The sequence below is a fragment of the Bactrocera dorsalis genome, chromosome 4 (assembly GCF_023373825.1).
Source record: "Bactrocera dorsalis isolate Fly_Bdor chromosome 4, ASM2337382v1, whole genome shotgun sequence".
NCBI lineage: Eukaryota > Metazoa > Arthropoda > Insecta > Diptera > Tephritidae > Bactrocera > Bactrocera dorsalis.
Window position 1 is genome coordinate 11794894 of NC_064306.1, and position 18580 is coordinate 11813473.

Consider the following 18580-nt stretch of genomic DNA (forward strand, 5'->3'; position numbering starts at 1 on the left):
AGCGGCTGAAGCTAAGAGTATGCCGTAAAGCAACCGGCAGTGAGATAATTATTATTTATTTGCGATTAACCCTGCGGAAAGGTGGCTACTTGTCGGTTAAAGTTTGTGAAGTTTGGCTGTGTGGAACGCGGCACTTCCTGGTGAAGCTCTTAACTCCATTAGTGACATGAAAAATTTCTGTTGATAAATGAAGCATTATTTGACTGGTTATGAGCGGTTGAGCAGACCTTCAGCGGAAATCTTTGAATATGCGCTAAAATTTGCTGTGAGCCAGAAATGATCTGTGGTTAAAAATAGGTTTATTAAAGTTTCAGGTGTTTTATTATGATGTAGATCTCGGCTGTTGAAGTTTTTTTTCGAGTTTCATGTGGACTGGAACATTGACCGAGCATACCGATGATGTGAGTCTTATATTTTTCTGATTCTGATAGACTTAGCTAGGCTTAGATGAACTTTTAGTACAACTGGCAGTTCAAAGCGAATGAGACCCCCTTGAACTACCTCTATTTGTACCTTGAACAGAATCTTCCTCTGATTTAGATATAATTGTAACAGATGTGCAGCCATTTTATAGCCAGATAATATGAAGATGAGGACACTATATAAATGAATAGATTGAAATTACAAAAATTTTTATTTTCGTAGTATAAAAATAAGCCCTAAATAAATTTGATGAGAGATCCTTAAAAGTAAAACGGATTAATCTGGGTAACAGTGAGGTTTCACTCATGAGAACGCAGATTCGAAACAAAAGGTTTTAGGGTTCATGACAGATCCATCAAATGCTTCTGACCTCACCACAACGACTTCCAAAACAACATAAAGTCCTGCCTACATGTATTGAGATTACTATAAAATAAACTACTGTTTTTGGGAAAACTAATATCTTTTTTTCTCGAAAACTAATTTTTACAACAAATTCACTTCTAACTTCACTTAACTCAAACTCTTAAGCATGCTCATATTAACTCAACTCCACTACGCAACTCGCATTGTCGAAAAAAGCTAACACAATTTTAAATTGCAAAAAATTTCCACAACCGAAAAACAAAAAAAAAATATTGAAACTACAATTTAGCCGCCGGCACCCACAAGCCCATCCATCAACCGTCACTGCGGTCAAAGCTGTCAGTTTTGTCATGCTAACCTGCGCTCCCCAACTCGCTCACCCTCAAAGTCTCCCGCATACGCACAGCTGCTGTCCGCAACATGCCAGTGGTGAAAGGAAATTTGAATTTTGCGCGAAATGATAAATTAAAATAATTCGTTTTCATAAAAAAAATTATATTTTCGCGCAGAAATTTGTAAAGGAAGTGATTTTTTGTAAGAAAATAAAGTGTCTACTTTCAATTTCCTCAACAAGTTTGGTATCTTTTATTTTCATATGCTGCAGTCGCAGGTGTTGCTGCCACTTAAACGCTAACTGAAAAGAAAACAAGCAAAAACGGTTCGCTACGGCAGCACCGAAGAGATAATACCCTTCACAGTTGTATTTTTTTATAACAATGCTTCCATATGAAAATTCGCGAAATCTATGCAAGCTACATTTGCTACCATTGAACTTTACTTTCTGATTATTACAAAAGAACTCTGCGACATGCCACACTTGATCCGCATTCCATCAATAAAAATATGTCTGTCTGCCTGTTTTTTATTACAAATATTTATGGCATTTTTGCTTTAATATTTTTTTCTCTTTTTCCCACACCACCTGTTCTTTCGTAACTGTCAATGACAACACTATGAATTGCCTGTAATAAATTATCGAAGGCGAACAACTGGAATTTCGCTCAATTAATTCAAGCATTTCTGAGTATTACTTCATAACTGTGCTATTTGTTCCCTCTGGCTTTGCGGCATAATAAAATCTATAATTCAATGAATTGATTGCGAATTTAACGCTCATTAAAATGATTAATGAAATGGATTTCGGTGTAAATAGTTGAATGAAATAATATTTGGAACCAGTTTGTGATTCACTGTGGATGTGAGCTGACAGTTTTGAGAATTATATGAGTTTTGTGTGACAGTCGGTTCAAATAAACCACGCAGAGAATATTGATAGCAAAACTGTAGCGATTGATCATTGATATTATCATCTTATGGTGCTCGATCAATACTAAACCAGATATTAGACTTTGGTAGGGACGCCTAACATGCTCATCTCAGATTGCTAAATTTCACTAGAGCTGTAACATATACTATAACTATGACCACGGAGAAGGGAAAGCCTGGAACAACCCCTACTTTAAAAGCCAGAGCACTGGTACAAGTAATATAGCTGCTGACTATAGATTGTGAGACCGTTTTGAATAAAGCTTTCTCTAATAGTCAACCGTGCAGGCGCTAAGCTAACTGTCATCTATTCCCAGGGTGATAATATTTCGACGAAGGTACCCTTTCATACCAACTTATTTGCTTTACAGTTTCCAGGCATTCCGTTAAAATTCAAAACACCATATGGTTAGGCTAAGTTTAGTTGGATAGAATGATCGGTCCTTTAGGGTTCTTACTTGAGCAACTCCCTGTATGTTTAACGTGGGTCCGGCTGACCACAGCCTTACTCCCGCCACTTAAGAGCACAGCAGATCAAATCAACGCTTTGTTCAGTACCAATTGTCAGTGTGCAATGAACACGCTAACCATCTTGGTAGGGTTCAAAGCTCATCTAAAACCTTTGCCGTTATTTTGGGTCAGACACCTGGTTGCATTGCAACTCCACATTCAACTGACAGTGTCAGTTCCTCACAACCACGATACTCCCCCCGAAGGTCCAGTCCGCATGAGCCGATTAGACTCCAATGGCTCCTGCTCCCCATGGTACCAGAACTCAGTATTCGGTCAGACTTTGTAGTCGAAACTACAGCCAGTTGAGCATCCATACTGCTTTTGAATATTTTGGCGTCGATTGGGTTAAGCTACGATAAATGATTGATGGTAACAATGATCTAAGTTAGTCAGCTTAAAATCCCTGTTCGTTGCGATATCTAAAACTGCTTTAAATTTTTATCTCATAAATTGACAAAGCGCATAAAGCCAATCAAACATTCTCCTGGTTTGCTCAAAGTATGACCACCGAGCTCATCTTTTCAAAGCTGGACAATAGAGTAGAAACTACCTAGTTGTTTTCACTGCACCTGCTTCCAAGAACTCTAAGGGATAATAGCTTCTCGTGCTATCAGATTTAAGTCCCCGGTGAGACCTTGTAGCTTTTGCTACTACCAGTTAAGCGCAAATCAAACCCAATGACTGTTGACATTTGTCGCTTGAACTTGAAATGTTTTTTTCACTATAAGGAATCTCATTCAAAGTCTATAATATCAGTTTAAGCTGAGTATTCAGCACTATTTTTGGCAAGACTATGCTGAATTTCGAGGCAAGTCAAATAACACACATAGTGCATATTGGATTTCAGTCGTCTCTTACGACAAACATAACTTACTGCGGACAAATTTGTAAACCCTGCCCGCTGGGGGAGCCTATTGGCCAATCACATATGGGTCCCAATACAAAGTAGCTCGATACATTCGGGAGTCAATTTAAAATTTAAATGCTTACTTGATCGAAAGATCAACCAACTCTACGAGTATAAGTATGACTGTACTACTATCTAACCTCTTTGAAAGTCATTACAGTAGTTCAGTTACTAACTAAATTGTGTCTGCTTAAAAAACTACAGTGGTCTGAAGACCGCACATTATATTTACAGCGTGTTTTCAGCAATTTACTTCCTCACTAATCTTACTCTTAAACTTAGAACGTTCCATGTGGAGGCTTATATAAAAGAGTACATTCTTTCTCTTGCTGAAACACCTCACTAACAGCTGATTTATGAGTTTTTTTTTTAATTATTCTATCAACCAGTCAAACACAATCACTTAAGAAATCGCCACTGATTACATAATCTAATTAATACGATTCTAATTAAAAATGCCACAAGCTTGCAACTAAATGCAAATGCCAATTTATGTAAGCGTTCAAGTATTTGCTAAGCAAACAGCTTTAGTCTAATGCAACCAGTTTGTTAAGGACCAACTTTGCAAGACATCTGCAACGTAGCGGTGATGTAATGCAACAACACACCAGCCAAAACCAACTCACGACAAGTGAAATCGAAACGGCAACTATTTATCACTCAAAATAAATTAAAATAAAAATTAAAATTAATCGCAATTCTAGTTATGCTAGAAGTGCTGCCTTTACGTAATATTACCCTTAGTAGTTTTGCGAAAAAAGAAGGAAAGAATAATAATTTAATCAACACTAAGCTTAGTAGTGGTCAGCCTTGACTTAAGGCTGGTGGATGAATTTCGTGTAAATTTGGAGCAATTTCGCAAGCGGTAGGACTTGTTTATGCGAGCATATGTTAATGATACTCGTATGAAAAAAAAATATCATAAAAAATTAAAAAAAAAAAAAATAAAAAAAAAATTAAAAAAAAAAATGAAATAAAATAATAAACAATTTAGTTATTCAAAATTCGTAACAGTTTTCATATTTTTTGGCAATAAATCATGCATTTTTAGTTGCAAGTCAAAAATTAAAATTCATGAGCCGTTAATTCTGGTGGCATATGCATATATTTTTATACTTTTTATTAACAGTTTAACCACAAATAAAATTTATGAGCAATATACGTAGGTTGCCTTTTATATTTCGGGGTTTGTCAACCCTAGTGTTGCCATCTGGCAACCCACAACTTTATCGTAAAGTTGGACATTTTTGAAGTTATGCTTACTCAGCACGTTTTAACATACGACCGCTATTTGTGTAGCTTATACCATGTTCAGACCGACACTTAATCACACGATTTCGGCTGCTGAATGGATTATCCCACTAATCTTTAAAAATTTATCAAGATTTCGCCATACAAAAATGACATTTCCAAATCACTTCATTGAAATGGTTTGAAACTGATCCACGCAAAATCTCTCTGTGCGACTCGGATTTTGCGCCATCTACTTGTCAGCATTGGAAATCTGTTACATTATCACAGCTGATTTAGACACTACAAAGGGAAAAAAATGTAAACAAACAACTTTTTTTTAAAGCAATGAATCTAATTTCACCTGAAAATCGACTTAACAAATGAAAAAAATGCATTCACTATTTCTATTATATGGAAAATATTTGAAAAAAGACGGCTTTTATTTCAAAATACTATATGACAACCTTTTCTTTTGATAAATATTAAGCGATGTGACTTCTTGAATGACAATAACAGCTGTTTTTTGATCTTTCTAACGGCAGTGAGAACACTGTTGGGTTATGAAATGCTTAAATGTAATCTAATCTTTCAATTTTTCGGTCTGAACATGGTATTATAGTAACTTGAAATATTCATCTAATAAACATCGTAGCTAATGTGGCAACACCGCTTAAACAACTATTTGTTCTTCCTTTCTCTCTCATCATCAATATCCAAAGTAAAAATCCGCCAAGCGGACAACTCTGTTGGAAAAGTGCTTGCTATCTCTTTCTTTCGCCTTCCTCGATTGTCTCTTAAATGGTATACTATACATTTCATTTTTGAGCGTGTTTCTTGCGAGTGAAATATATTTTAGTTTGAAGAGAAAGGGAGGAAGAGCAGAAATAGCAAAAATAAAAATTCTGTGCCCCAAATATTATTCTGACCGGCTATAAACAGTTATATATCCAATTTGTGTGTTCAAATTTCAGGTAACCATTTCCATGTCAACTATTCTCCCTTTCATTTTTTCCCTCTTTCACAATCAGCTGTTTTTTTCAGCAATCCTTTTACTTCGCTTTATAATCTTTTCTTCTTCTTTCATAAAAATATATGACAGGCAATGACAGTCTCTCAAAAATTTCTATCTCGTATGATTTCAAACTAATGAGTCACAAATTCCTCTAAAATCTTATTTCAAACTCTCTCAAAAATATCTCTTCCATGTGATTTCAAGCGAATTAGTCGTAAATTTCTCTAATATATTATGTAAGTATAAAGATGCTCTTAAAAAACTAGTAAAACTACCATCATTAATCATCATTAATCCGATTTCAAACAGTTTTCAAATACCTCTTGTCCTTAAAGCTTATAGCGGTGTCCTTCCTGTCTTATGAGCTATGTGTTTCCTGGTAACACCCAGAATTTCAAAAAATTAATTTACCTAAAATAAAAAGAAATTAGCTTACGGCAATTATAAAAACATTTTAACCATCGGATCGACGATTGTTCAGGTCTGTCATATACATAATACTCACTCATTTTGGTAAGCGTATTTGCATATAGAAACCCAATATCTTTTATAGAAACCCAATATATCCAGAAGTCATAATACATTGTCAAGCAAAAGTCACCAGGAAGTAGAGGTTATGCTAGGCTGGTTGAGTCTCTCATCTGTTCACATTAAAAAGAATATGTTAGAGCTAAAAATATGTACAGCTTAAAGCATTTCAAAGACTGTTTTGGAAGCTGGCTATATTCCGATTAGACAGTTCGAACTGTCATTATTGACAGTCCCGCTTTGTGATTAATCCTAAGTGTATGCCTGTTTAACAGATTACTCAAACTTCCAATACAGTTTTCTGAATTTATTAGGCTCGATTTCTTACTAGCACTATCTATTGCAACGAGTTTATTATGTTTATAATTAGCAATTGAGGAAATAGCTTATTTTAGCTCCTGCTTCTCTGAGTATTGTAGCAATAGCACCGAAATAACTGCGCAACTGGGCTACAAGTAAATTTTTTATATCGTTTTAGGAACTACGTCAGCAATTTTGATTAACAATAAAAAGTTCGTCGTAACAGCAGTGAGCCGCTTAATAAGAATTAACAAACAACCAGCAGGCAATTTAAAATTCCACAAAGCACTCTGCAACATAGTATGTTGCATGCATTAAAAGCAACCGGAGTAAAGAAAGAAATCGCCCTTAAAATGTACACCCAACTGGCCAATAAAGGACCACGTCCATTAGTGCTATGCGGTCCATCTGGCTCCGGCAAAAGTACTCTGCTTAAGCGACTCTTCGAGGAGTATCCGAACACCTTTGGTTTCAGCGTTTCACATACGACACGCACACCACGTGCCGGTGAGCAACACGGCAAAGATTATTATTTTACTGACAAGGAAATGATGCTCGAAAAGATAGCGAATGATGAGTTCATAGAAACCGCTACTTTTAGTGGTAATATGTACGGCACCAGTAAGGCCGCAGTGCGTGAGATCCAGAACACCGGCAAAGTGTGTATCTTGGATATCGAACCGCAGGGTGTGGAGCAAATTAAGAAAACCGATTTGAATCCCATACTGGTGTTTAATAATCCACCAACCATCAAAGATTTGGAGTTGCGTTTGCGCAAGCGCCAAAGCGAAACCGAGGAGACGCTGCAGAAGCGGCTTGCCGCTGCCGTGTCAGAGATAGCTTATGGTTTGGAACCTGGAAACTTCCACAAGATCATACATAATGTCGAAATTGATGAGGCATATGCAGAGTTCAGGGAATTTATTTTAAACGAGCTGAAGCAGCAAGAGGCCCAAGGCGTCCAAATATGTTGGGAGTGAACTCGGAAAAGCATCCATACTTTCACTAAATAAAATAAAATAAAATTGTTACTTGAATTATTGGAAAAAAACTTATTTGAAACACATACATACCTCTCAATGTTGTAGAAGTTCGTTAATAAATGCATAAAATTATAGAGAAGTTTTTCATTTGTCTGAGGATAGGTTTAAAAATATATTTTAATTGGTGTAAGGAAAAGTTGTAGAGACTGAATTAGAGATTTGAAATGCTTTCAACTGTTCTTTTCGTTATTGTAACAGGTACCTAATCCCGTTAGGATGGTAAGGATTAGATTAGTCGTTAACGACGACATCCAATGGTACGCCCAGGAAACCTCAGCCTCGAACGGTACAGTTTTTTCAATTGGCGCCTGGTGAGCTACCCAACCTTATAGCTTGAATGCAGTCAGGTCAATGGGTTGTTAGAACTCCCACAACTAGGGAGAGGTAATAGAATACACGAGAATAGTGGAGGGATGGACCTCACGTGCGCCTAAGAGATGCTGGTTGACGGAATGATTCTGTGCGACCTCAAGAGACTTTTGGAATAGAGTAGAACACAGGAGATCTTCTGAACTACTTGTCCTTGGCAAATTTCATCTTGCCGCAATAGTAGGCATTCTTACTAAAGTTTGTTCGCTAAGCACTCATACGGTAAGGCTAAAAATTTTGACGGACGTAAGTTCTCAAAGTTGTGTGGAGGAAGCTGAGGGTTGGTGGTGATAGATTCTCCGCCATTGATCAGCTTTTGCAAGACTGAGGTTGAAACATATAAGCAATCTTTCCTTCGGCGAACGAGAAGATATATACGAAACTGATATTAGCCATATCAATCACTGATAGCAACAAAGCGCGTTGTCGATTTGTAAGGGCCTTATGATATTATTTGGAAGACACAACGAACTGGCGTTCTAAGCTATTAAAATGAGTTTCTTGTTAGGATCGACCACATAAAATAAACTATTTTTCACTAGATTAAAAAAAAACGAGTCAACGCTCGCTGTTTACCCGATGAAATTAAAAGCAACCTATTTGGAAAGTCGGTATTACTTCAAGAACTTCTTCGAAGCGGTAATTAAAAACCCATTTTTTAAGCTACAAATTTATATATTTTTTCAAAAATCATATTTAACATACACTTAAATGCGTTCATTTAGTTTATCCACGACGGATTCGTCTATTTCTATTGGCTCTTCTATTAATCCGTCTACTGCTTCTATTACTTGTTGATGAACTGCGTCTGTTCCTACGCTGTATTTGACGTTCCCTCCTTCGGAAAGCCCGACGTGCTTTTCTGAGACGTTGCTTTGCGAGACGCCTTTGCCTTCTCAGCCTTTTCCGCAGTTTTTTTATTGTTGCTTTATAAGCACTTGTGCTGTTCGAGGAAGAAGACGATGATGTTGAATTAGTAGTGGTGCTAGCAGAGGTAGAGTTACTGCTGGTAGAATTAGCAGCAAGAACATGTTGCAACAACACACAAGCGACCAGCGCTAAGAACAACTTCGTGGGCCAATTCATTTTTTCAACTGTGACTTCAACTGTGACTTTTTCACATATTTCACCGCTTTATATAGTGAATGCTTTGCGGAAAAGAAATTATTTTATAAAAGATTAGTTTATTTTAACATCACTGTTAAGCAAATAATTTTTGCTAACGTCAATTCGAAGGTTTAAGTTAGCAAATGATCCAACATATGGTCTATTGTTCTCTTATTCTATGTTCAAGGTAAAGAAATATAATAATACCATAATATCAACTAAAACATAATTATGAATATTGTATCAACTTTCGTCGCCGTATATAACATAAGTACATACTTATTATTTACTTTCCACATTTAACTCAAGAATGGCTTCTCTCACTTTTATCACATAGTGACAAGTTTTGTATTTATACTCTAATCTATCTCGAGTGGAGAACCCCAAGGCTCTGTATTAGGCTCACTATTATGGAACCTCATGTATGACAGGCTGCAAAAATGGGTGGAAGAACGAATAGAGCTCACCATAGGGGAGTACGAGGTTACTTAACAGCCGCAGCTGAAGTAACTGGGAGTAATATTGTATTCCAAATTAAAATTTACAGAACACCAGCGTATTCAACCAGTAAAGCAAACCAAATTTAAAAAGCTCTATCGAGTATGATGGCCAATAGAGGCTGTTTACGTTTCAGCCGGCTATTTTTAATAGCAAAAGCAATGAGTTGTATTAATACTGTGTGCAACAACAGTATGGATACAAGGACGGGATATAAAAACGTATGCTAAACAAATAATTACTTTCTGCAATTCGAATAATATGTGCTTTCTGGACAATATCAACTAACGTTGCTGAAGTATTAGCCAGTAAGCCAGCCATTGACAACCAGCGAGATGAACTCGAGCGATTATAACAGCTATCAGCGCCTAAATTAGTACTATTGGCAAATACAAAGGAAAAGAACATGGGGACCTGGACTATCTGATCCAAATTCTTAGTGGATATAGTTGCTTTAGAAGCTGTTCACATGATAATAAAACTTTTCTAAAGTGTGCTTGCGTTGAAACCATTGAAATTAGTGCTTTTCATTTTCCATAACATAGACACATAAGTAACGAGTAAGTATACTAGTGCCAGACGTGAACAGAAGCTAACTTTACAGACTCCACTATCACATTAGTCCGAAATGTTCAACATATACAGAGTATATAGAAGACTTTGAAAACTTATTATTTTACTGCCCTCGCTTTTGAAACGAAAGGAAAAAACTAAAAATCACACTCGTTGGTAGTTTTGCGGTGAATAAATTAATGACACTCATGTGCCATTCCACTGAGGAATGGAAAGCTGTCGAAACGTCTGTTTCATAATGACAAAAGTGGGACTATTCAACAGATTAGGCGTCCGCCAATCCTCACAGTAGGGTAGACTTCAATGTCCTGCCTCTCTCACGAAGTAATACTTAACCGGTAGTTCCATGCGAGAGTCTTGATTTGGGAGTAGGCCTGTCATTCGTTGCTGCCTCTGCTATAAAAAAAAGAAGCTATTACTATGAGTACAACTAGGAAATGTAATTTCCACTGAAATATTTATTTGAGCTATTAATCGGCATCACCACTGGCCAAAAATTGGGCAACGGTCGGATACGAATCACTACTTTTATCCTCTATGACAACTCGTACGAAATATTCACATGCAATGTACTGACAAGTTAGGCAAAGTGCTGATGTTTTTGCTTTATAAAGGGATTGAAGATATCAAGTTGAAAAACGTTCGAATTCTTTCCTTTAAGAGGGTATTCTGGACTAGACGCATGAATTTTAGGCATTTTTTAAACTAAGATAAAAAAAATGAAAAACATTTTTATCATCCACTTTTTTATATGTTTTTATTGACATTTTAATAATATAAAAAAAAAAAAAATTGCAAGAAAAAAAAACTAAAATTCGTCGAGATACGGGCCGGTGGAGTGGGGGCTTCATAAAAAACGGTGACGTGATTTCAACCGTTGTAGAGATCTAAAACACAAAAAACAATAAGATTCTTCATTAGTAAGGATGTCGTTATCGGGTTGACCATTTTCAAAAAAAAATATAAGAAAATAACAAAATGGCGTCGACTTGAAAACAATTTTTTGACCCGATTTTTTCGACCTTTTCGAATTTTTTAAAAATACTTCAAATCAAAATTTTTGGAAATCCAAGGCAGACACGATAGAGCATTGTATAAAGAAGATATATACCAAATTTCAAAGGAATCGGTTCAGTAGAACTTGAGATATCATGTCAACCACCTCAAAAAAAGTAGTTTCGAGAAAAATGAGTTTAAAGTTTATGAGACAATTCTAGTGAACACGGATGCTACGTCACAAAATCGGCTGTATCTCCGAAAATAAGTAGAACTTTGAAAAATCCTTCCAAGGTCATATTTTTGAAAGTCTAAACTTTCAAAATATGCAAAAAAAAAAATGAATTTTTCAAAATCTTAGACCAGAAAATCCCTTAAAGCTTTAACTACTTGCGAAAATGTGTTTATAATACTAGTCGCGCAGTTTTGAAGAAATCGATTAGAAATTTTTCATACCATCTTTTCTCCCAAGGAAGCTGCTAATTTGTCAGAACCATTGATATCGGACTTTAGTAGCTGCCATACTAACTAACCGAACAAAACCAAGTTCATTTTACCTTGTTTTTTTATAATGTCCCCTAACACAACTAAAATTCAAATAATTTCATGAGAGCCATCTTCCATCAATAATCAGAAAGATTATTGAACACCATCTACTTTTGTATTTTTCTAAGTTCAAGGAAATCTTTTCGCACCCAAAGTAAGCTTCCATACTGACGTGCGTAAAGCTTTGCTCTACCCACTGAACTTGAAATATTTCGTTATTTTACAAACAAAACAACAACTGTTTAGACAAGTGTAACTCAAGCACTGTGGGTATATACAATAAATAAACAGTTATAAAGCAAATTGGAGTTACTTATATACCTTCATGCTCATATACTATACATACATACATATATACATACATATAACCATCACTTTATATCAAGATATAAACAAATTACGCATCTAAAGCTACAATCCAGCTGCAGTTATCTACTTGGTGAGCCGAAGCTTTGATAAAAATTGCTGATAAAAAGCTGCTAAAGCTGTGTATGAGCACACATACAAGCGCAATGATAAATATATATAATATATACAATTAAAATATATATTTTTGTATAAAGATGCTGAAATATTTTATACCAAGTGCAGCTAACTGGCACAGTTGTCTGTGTAACTGGTTTTTAGATTAGCATGAGAACGTCTCGAGGGCCTTACGAAGCCAGTCTGTGTTCTGTGCGCGATCGGTTTACGATTTAGTTAAGAAACAGTTAACTTTTTCATATTTTTACGCGTTTTTTGAACTGGAAGATCGCTAAAAGATAATTGCTGTGTTAATTTGAGTTTGAAAATATGTGGCGGAAGCTGCAGGGCTAGCGAGAAAAATGCGGAAACAGCACATAAAGCGTGAAGCAGCAGCGATTGAGGTATAATTATTGCAGTTACAAATCATAAATAACAAAAAGTAATTAATTACATTGAATTGGTTTAAAAAGAAACATTTGAAAAATTTAAGTAATGGTTTTTGAAGCCTGCCAGCTAACGAAGGCTTTTATTCTAGTCGAAAAGTGTAATACTGAATACAAAAATTATATTTAAGATATTTAAGCATAAAGAGAGCCTTATTTAGACTGCGAAATAAAGTTTAAGGAAATTTTTTTTTTTCATTTTTGAAAATTCGACAATTTTTGTTTAAATAAATAAAAAAAATATAAAAAAAATCGACCTACTCCGGGATTAGGAGGGATAGTTGTCAAATTAATTGAAGTTTTTTTTGAGGAAAAAAAAAATTATTTTATACATATAATTGATCGTGTTAAATTTTTTTCGTGTATTTTTTCGAAAAGTTCATTCAAAAACAAAAATTTGAAGAAAAAAGGTCCTCAAAAGTCAATTTCTACAAAAGTTATGGCTATTTGAAAATAAAAAAGCCATTTTTTTGAAAAATTCATAACTTTTTTGAAGTTGGACAAAAAATTTTGAAAAAATTCTCAAAAATGTTTTTCAAAGGGTAGAAAAGGATGGATAAGTTTCAGCAAAATCTAAAGGGGTCGGGTTCAAAAGTGGTCGATTTGGTATGGAATACCCCATAAATACATAGAAATGATCTCCAGGTTTAGCCAAGTTGGTTTACCCATGTTCGTCTGTCTGTCTGTATATGTATGTATATACGAACTGCTTCCTCATTTTACGAGATAAAGATTTTCTCCGTCCTAAGAATCCGCTTATTTATCGGATTCATCGATATTAGACCACTATATCATAGAGCTGCTATACAAACTGAACGATTAAAATCAAATGCTTGTATAAAAACTTTTTTATTAGACTAGATATCTTCACGAAATTTGGCGTGGCTTATTGCTTAAGGCAATGATGCAATGGCCAAAGAAATTGTTCAGATCTGTCAACTGTAGCATCTAACTGTCACACAAATATACTAAAAAGGCTCCTGTAAAGCATCTTTGGCATTTCTGAAGGGTATTATAGCTTCCTTGAAACCGAAGTTAATGTTTCTTCTTCTTCTAACACATTTTGCGTTTCTTCCTTGCCCGTTGAATTATCGTTAAGAATCGCATATGTGAACCTTAATTCCATGGCTTTTGAGCATAAATCCATCAAATCCAGTGCTAGCAATGAGTCATTTGCCGAACTAACTGCAGTCATTTGCATAACCTTTAATTTATAGCAAAACTCAACGCGAAAATATTGCAGCTTATCTAACGTTTAGACAACGTTATCAGCAACCGTCAAGGCTATCTGGCGGCCGGGGCTAAAAAAAAAATCAAATTAGAGCAAAAAGGAGAAAACAGAATTAAAAATATGAAATGAAAACACAAAGATAATAAAATAATTTTTTTTGCAAAAATATAACAAACAGAATAAATAAAGTCGGAGAAAGCAGATAAGAAGTGTTTATCGAAAAAGATTATTTTGCATTTTAGCTAAATGAATACCGTTACATAGAAGTAAATAACAGCAACTTAGCTGTTAGTAGATGCTAATAAAGGAAGGTATCTCACAAATGGCAATATATGCACAGATTTGTCTTAGCAACCACGCTAGATTATAGCAGATGAAATAAAAATGAATTTTTGAAGACACTCCTAACTATTATAACAGTTGTCAGTAAACTGCCGAAGAGTTCTTGCATAAACTTATCGTATTCATACAATTTTTTAGTTTATAGCCGACTTCCTTTCATATATAATAATATAGCTTACGCACGCTTTGTATATGTAATACATATATATATGGAATATATGGAATATATATATATATGGAATAGATATACCATGGAAAATAAACAACAACAACATCATCTCAAAATCAAGGTTGCCACTTTCACCAGTTGCATGCAATTTTTATTTTATTTTTAATATCAATTCGCCATGCAACAGCCTTTACACACTTCTGACACTCATTTGACCTTTATCACGCCGACACGCCCCTCAACATATGCATACGAGTATATATGTACGTTCGCGTAACGTACTTATGTTGATTGAAAATTTTCCACAACATAATTTTGCGCATATATTCCGTGGCCGCAACAAATCACCTTAGCTAAGTGGCAACGTTTAACCCTTCACTGGTCAAAATTTTATGCAGCTTACGCCCATGAAAGTGGCAAAGTACGAGGGTTGTGGGAAAAGTACACTTTTTCATATTTAATACCGTATTTACTGCTGTTTCTTCTGCTTTAAAAATTCGTTTGTCGTTTTAAGCCTTTATTTACTCGTTCATGTCTTTGCTAGACAAAAGCATTTCCGCTTCGTGTAATTTAGTCTATAATGTAGCACCTGCGCAGTAAATTTTAAACTCCAAATCACTCATAGATTTTTTAAGGTATTTTTTCATGTTTAAAATACAGTCTTCGTGTCCTAACTCCATAGCAATGGCGATCACAACAAATAGTTTTATAAACTTTTGAATCCCGAATGCTAATTGCAAGTCCAGTCATTTACGTTATTGTTCTATAACTTTAAGATACTTACGATCTATAATTCAGTCTTACATATCCCTGATCGTAATATCGGCCATCCAGAAAGCTTAAGTCAAACATTGTTGATGACTTTTACTTTTTTAAAACTATCACTTATTAGCCTTACACATTGTCATTCTAACTATTAAGATATTCCAGTAGTAAGGTAGGTAAGGAGGTATAGTGGCTGTTTGACAATGCACCCAGCCCTTTTATAGGCACATTGTGAAACCACCGGTAGTATAATATTCTTAAAAGTACCTACCTAGAATCTCAATGGATTAATTTATTCACTAAGAAGTTACCATAAGTCGGCTAACCTTATTTATTATTGTTAAAATGATTTCGCTGACTGACTTAGAAACAGTCTGGTACTCAAACCAGCTGTCGATTCAGTTCAATAAAATACTTTTCGTAATAGTATGAAAGAGAGATTGGGTTGAACTTCTGCACAACTGATATACATACAGTAGAGATATATGTATGTATATTAGTTGTACGGTTCTAAACCTTAAATAAGGGGAAACTGACTGTGAATTTCGATAGTAATTTCAATAATTTCGCCTCGTTGTTGAATCGTATATCTTACCATGATGAAATGGAAAACTTTACTGAAGAGAAATGTCAAAAGAGTGGGAAAGAATATGGCGTCGTTTACGGCCCCTATTGGTCTACTTTCTTAGCTCCCTATTGAAAAATCCTATATATTAATTCACTACTTCAGACGCACATGTTTCGACTCGACTAGAAGTTTATTATTCTTTCGCTCCCTTCAATAAGCAGAAGCAGTCGTAACTGCTCTAGACGGTCTGTGGGTTGAATCAAACTTCAAATACCTTATTTTCAGTCTTCTATGCAGCAAAGGGATTGAAACGTAATGAGGCAACTCACGTGTGCGACGAAATGTGAGTAGGGGAACACCGCAAGGTGAAGTTCTCTCTCCTCTTCTATCGATCCTGGTCGCTAACGACCTGCTAAAGAACTTGAGGATCGTGGCTGTCGGGTTATTGCCTATGCAAACGATGTAGTGTTTGTGGTCAAGAGAAAGTTCCATTTTACCCTATGCGAATTGACGCAAAGGTATCTCAGCGTGATAATAATTTGGGTAGTGGGAAATGGTATCACCATCACCGAGATGGCTTCTTTTACTAGAAGAGACAAGATGCCGCTGAACTCGCTGCCGCAAATGGAAAACATCCATCTGCAGCCGGCGGATACAGTGAATTATATTGTAGGAGTATTTTTGTTGTAGAGGACTCTAGAAAAGACCACACTTGCAAAGGAACTCGAGAGCGTTCAAAGAGATCATGGAGATGCCAAACGAACTCTGCCTCCATCAGAGAAGTGTCCAACCACTCAAATAGCAGGACATAGATACTAGCCTTGAACTCATTAACAGGCAGAGGCACCTTAGCATCACTATCAGTAGAATGGGAGCGGGTAGGTGCTCCCGAATTCTCTTGTATTCTCCTACTATATCTGGACCACGATTAGTATGCGCTGTAGCAAAGTCCTTTTGATCGCTCGCAAGAGATCTAGTGATCTTTTTGTCCTCAGTAAGACTAGCTTTTAACAGGCCATTGCCCTGTTGGCGTCCATGCTGTACAGCTGTGAATCTTACCAGATGCCATCTGCAAAAGCTGTATTGAAGAAGACGAGGTGGAAACAACTCAACACTTCCTTCTTGGCTGTCCCGCGTTTGGGAGGTCCAGACTTCGCATGTGATCTCTCCCTTCGCTCCTTTTTTTATTTTGCGGATATATCTAAGCAAACTCAGAACTATTTTATAGAGTGTCTGATGTTTCTTTCTCGGTGTTACTTGGTAAACTTAATAATCAGGGCATAAATTTTTGATAGCAATCAAAGTACTCACTTTAACTTAGTTCGACTTAAACGCTTTTAACATTCTGAAAAAGTTGAACAATTATTTTCTAGATGTCCTATTTGATTTTGTATATCACAAGAAAAATTTTAGCTTTCAGCTTTGCTGTAAGACCCACAGACTCTTTGATCACCTCTCGTAAGCTCCAACTTTGCCACAATAAACATACACGTCTGTCGGCGCATGTGTAAAATAAATATTTCCTTCGCAAATTGCGCCAATGATACGCAGCAATGACCGACCGTTCGACCAGCCAACAACAAATATGCAAACACAACAACAAAAATAATAACAACAACGGCAGCAGCTTATTCATTTATATCTACAGCTGTTGGCGAGCTGTGGAGAAAGAAGTTGAACCCACCACCTTCAATTTTATGTTGCACCAAAATTATTGCTTCGCGGTTTGTTTTCGATTAAAACACACACACATACACACGTACACATGCATGCAAACTAAGCTGCGCTTAAGCGCCGCTGTTTGCTGTGATTTTCACTTTCGTTTTCAACTTTTATTGCTCGATCGCTGGTCTGGATGCTGCGGACACAGGCAAATCAAGCGAGCTGGTCAGCCGGCGGGGCAAACAGACGTTTTGTATGGATGTGTGTGTGTGTGTTTATGCATGTATGTATATTTGTTTGCCTGCTTTTGATGACTCGTTGGGCGGCCGGTCATTCGGTTGATCTGCGCTTGCTTGATTATTGTCGCTACAGTGGCTTATTGTTGTTGTTATTGCTGTTGATTTCGATTTCATTTGCAACGAAAGTGAAAATATAGAAATGTGTGTATAAAAGCAATGAATTTAAATAAATTAACGTAAGTTAATCACCGTCGTATTTATGCGTGTCGCGGCCGCTGCGTGCCAATGGCGCTGGCGTTCGACGGTCGATCTTCCGCAGCTGTGCTGTCGGCATGCGCTTTCGATTCACTTGCTGAACTTTATTTGTATTTCTCGTGATTATTGAATATTTATGTGTTTCTGCCTTGTCGGTGCGTGTGTTTGTTGTGAACGCCTATCGTTTACCAGCTTTCTTGCGGAGAAATATTAATGAGGGTCAAGTCACTTGAGAAACCGCTTTGGGCGATCACACTGCGCGATTGGCATGCGCATTGGAGTGGAGTGTGAATTAATTTCGTGTGGTGTGGTTGAGTTTTTTGTCTTTTTTTTTTCAAATAAAATTAAGTGTTTTTAATTATTCATTTTGCATCTGAATTTTTTTAATGCCACAAAATATTTTTTTTCTTCTCAATTTCACATATGTACATATTTTTCTTTCATCAATATATGATTTTCTTCAAATCCACTTATGATTTTTTTTATTTCCACTTACAATTTTTTTTCTTATTTCACATTTTGTTGTTGCTTTTTTATTACTTTTTGTAATATATTTTATTGGTTTCTTATTCAACTTCGCCTGTGTTTGTTGTTAATTATGAGGCTGTTAAAATTTTCACTGACAAATCTTCGCACTCACATTTAGGCCCATAAAGATAACGAAAAAATAATATTTTATTAAAACTATGCACCCATTGTGTTGAGCTAAAAATAGTTAATGGTTTGGTGAAAACTATTAAGCCGGCAAGTTTGCATATTGA

General features: G+C 35.9%; 2 protein-coding genes across 9 annotated transcripts in view; both read left to right on the top strand.

The window, feature by feature from the left end:
- Nucleotides 1-7670, top strand: part of LOC105223551 (guanylate kinase) — a 164702-nt gene extending 157032 nt beyond the window's left edge. For all 8 annotated transcript variants that reach the window (XM_049456545.1, XM_049456551.1, XM_049456546.1 and 5 more), the window contains one exon: nt 6727-7670. In XM_049456545.1, the coding sequence (XP_049312502.1) occupies nt 6851-7528 (678 nt within the window). In that variant the 5' untranslated portion in view covers nt 6727-6850 and the 3' untranslated portion in view covers nt 7529-7670. The remainder of the gene's footprint in view (nt 1-6726) is intronic.
- LOC125778231 (disheveled-associated activator of morphogenesis 1-like) overlaps nt 1-18580 on the top strand; it is a 97341-nt gene that overhangs the window by 21506 nt on the left and 57255 nt on the right. The window lies entirely within an intron of this gene.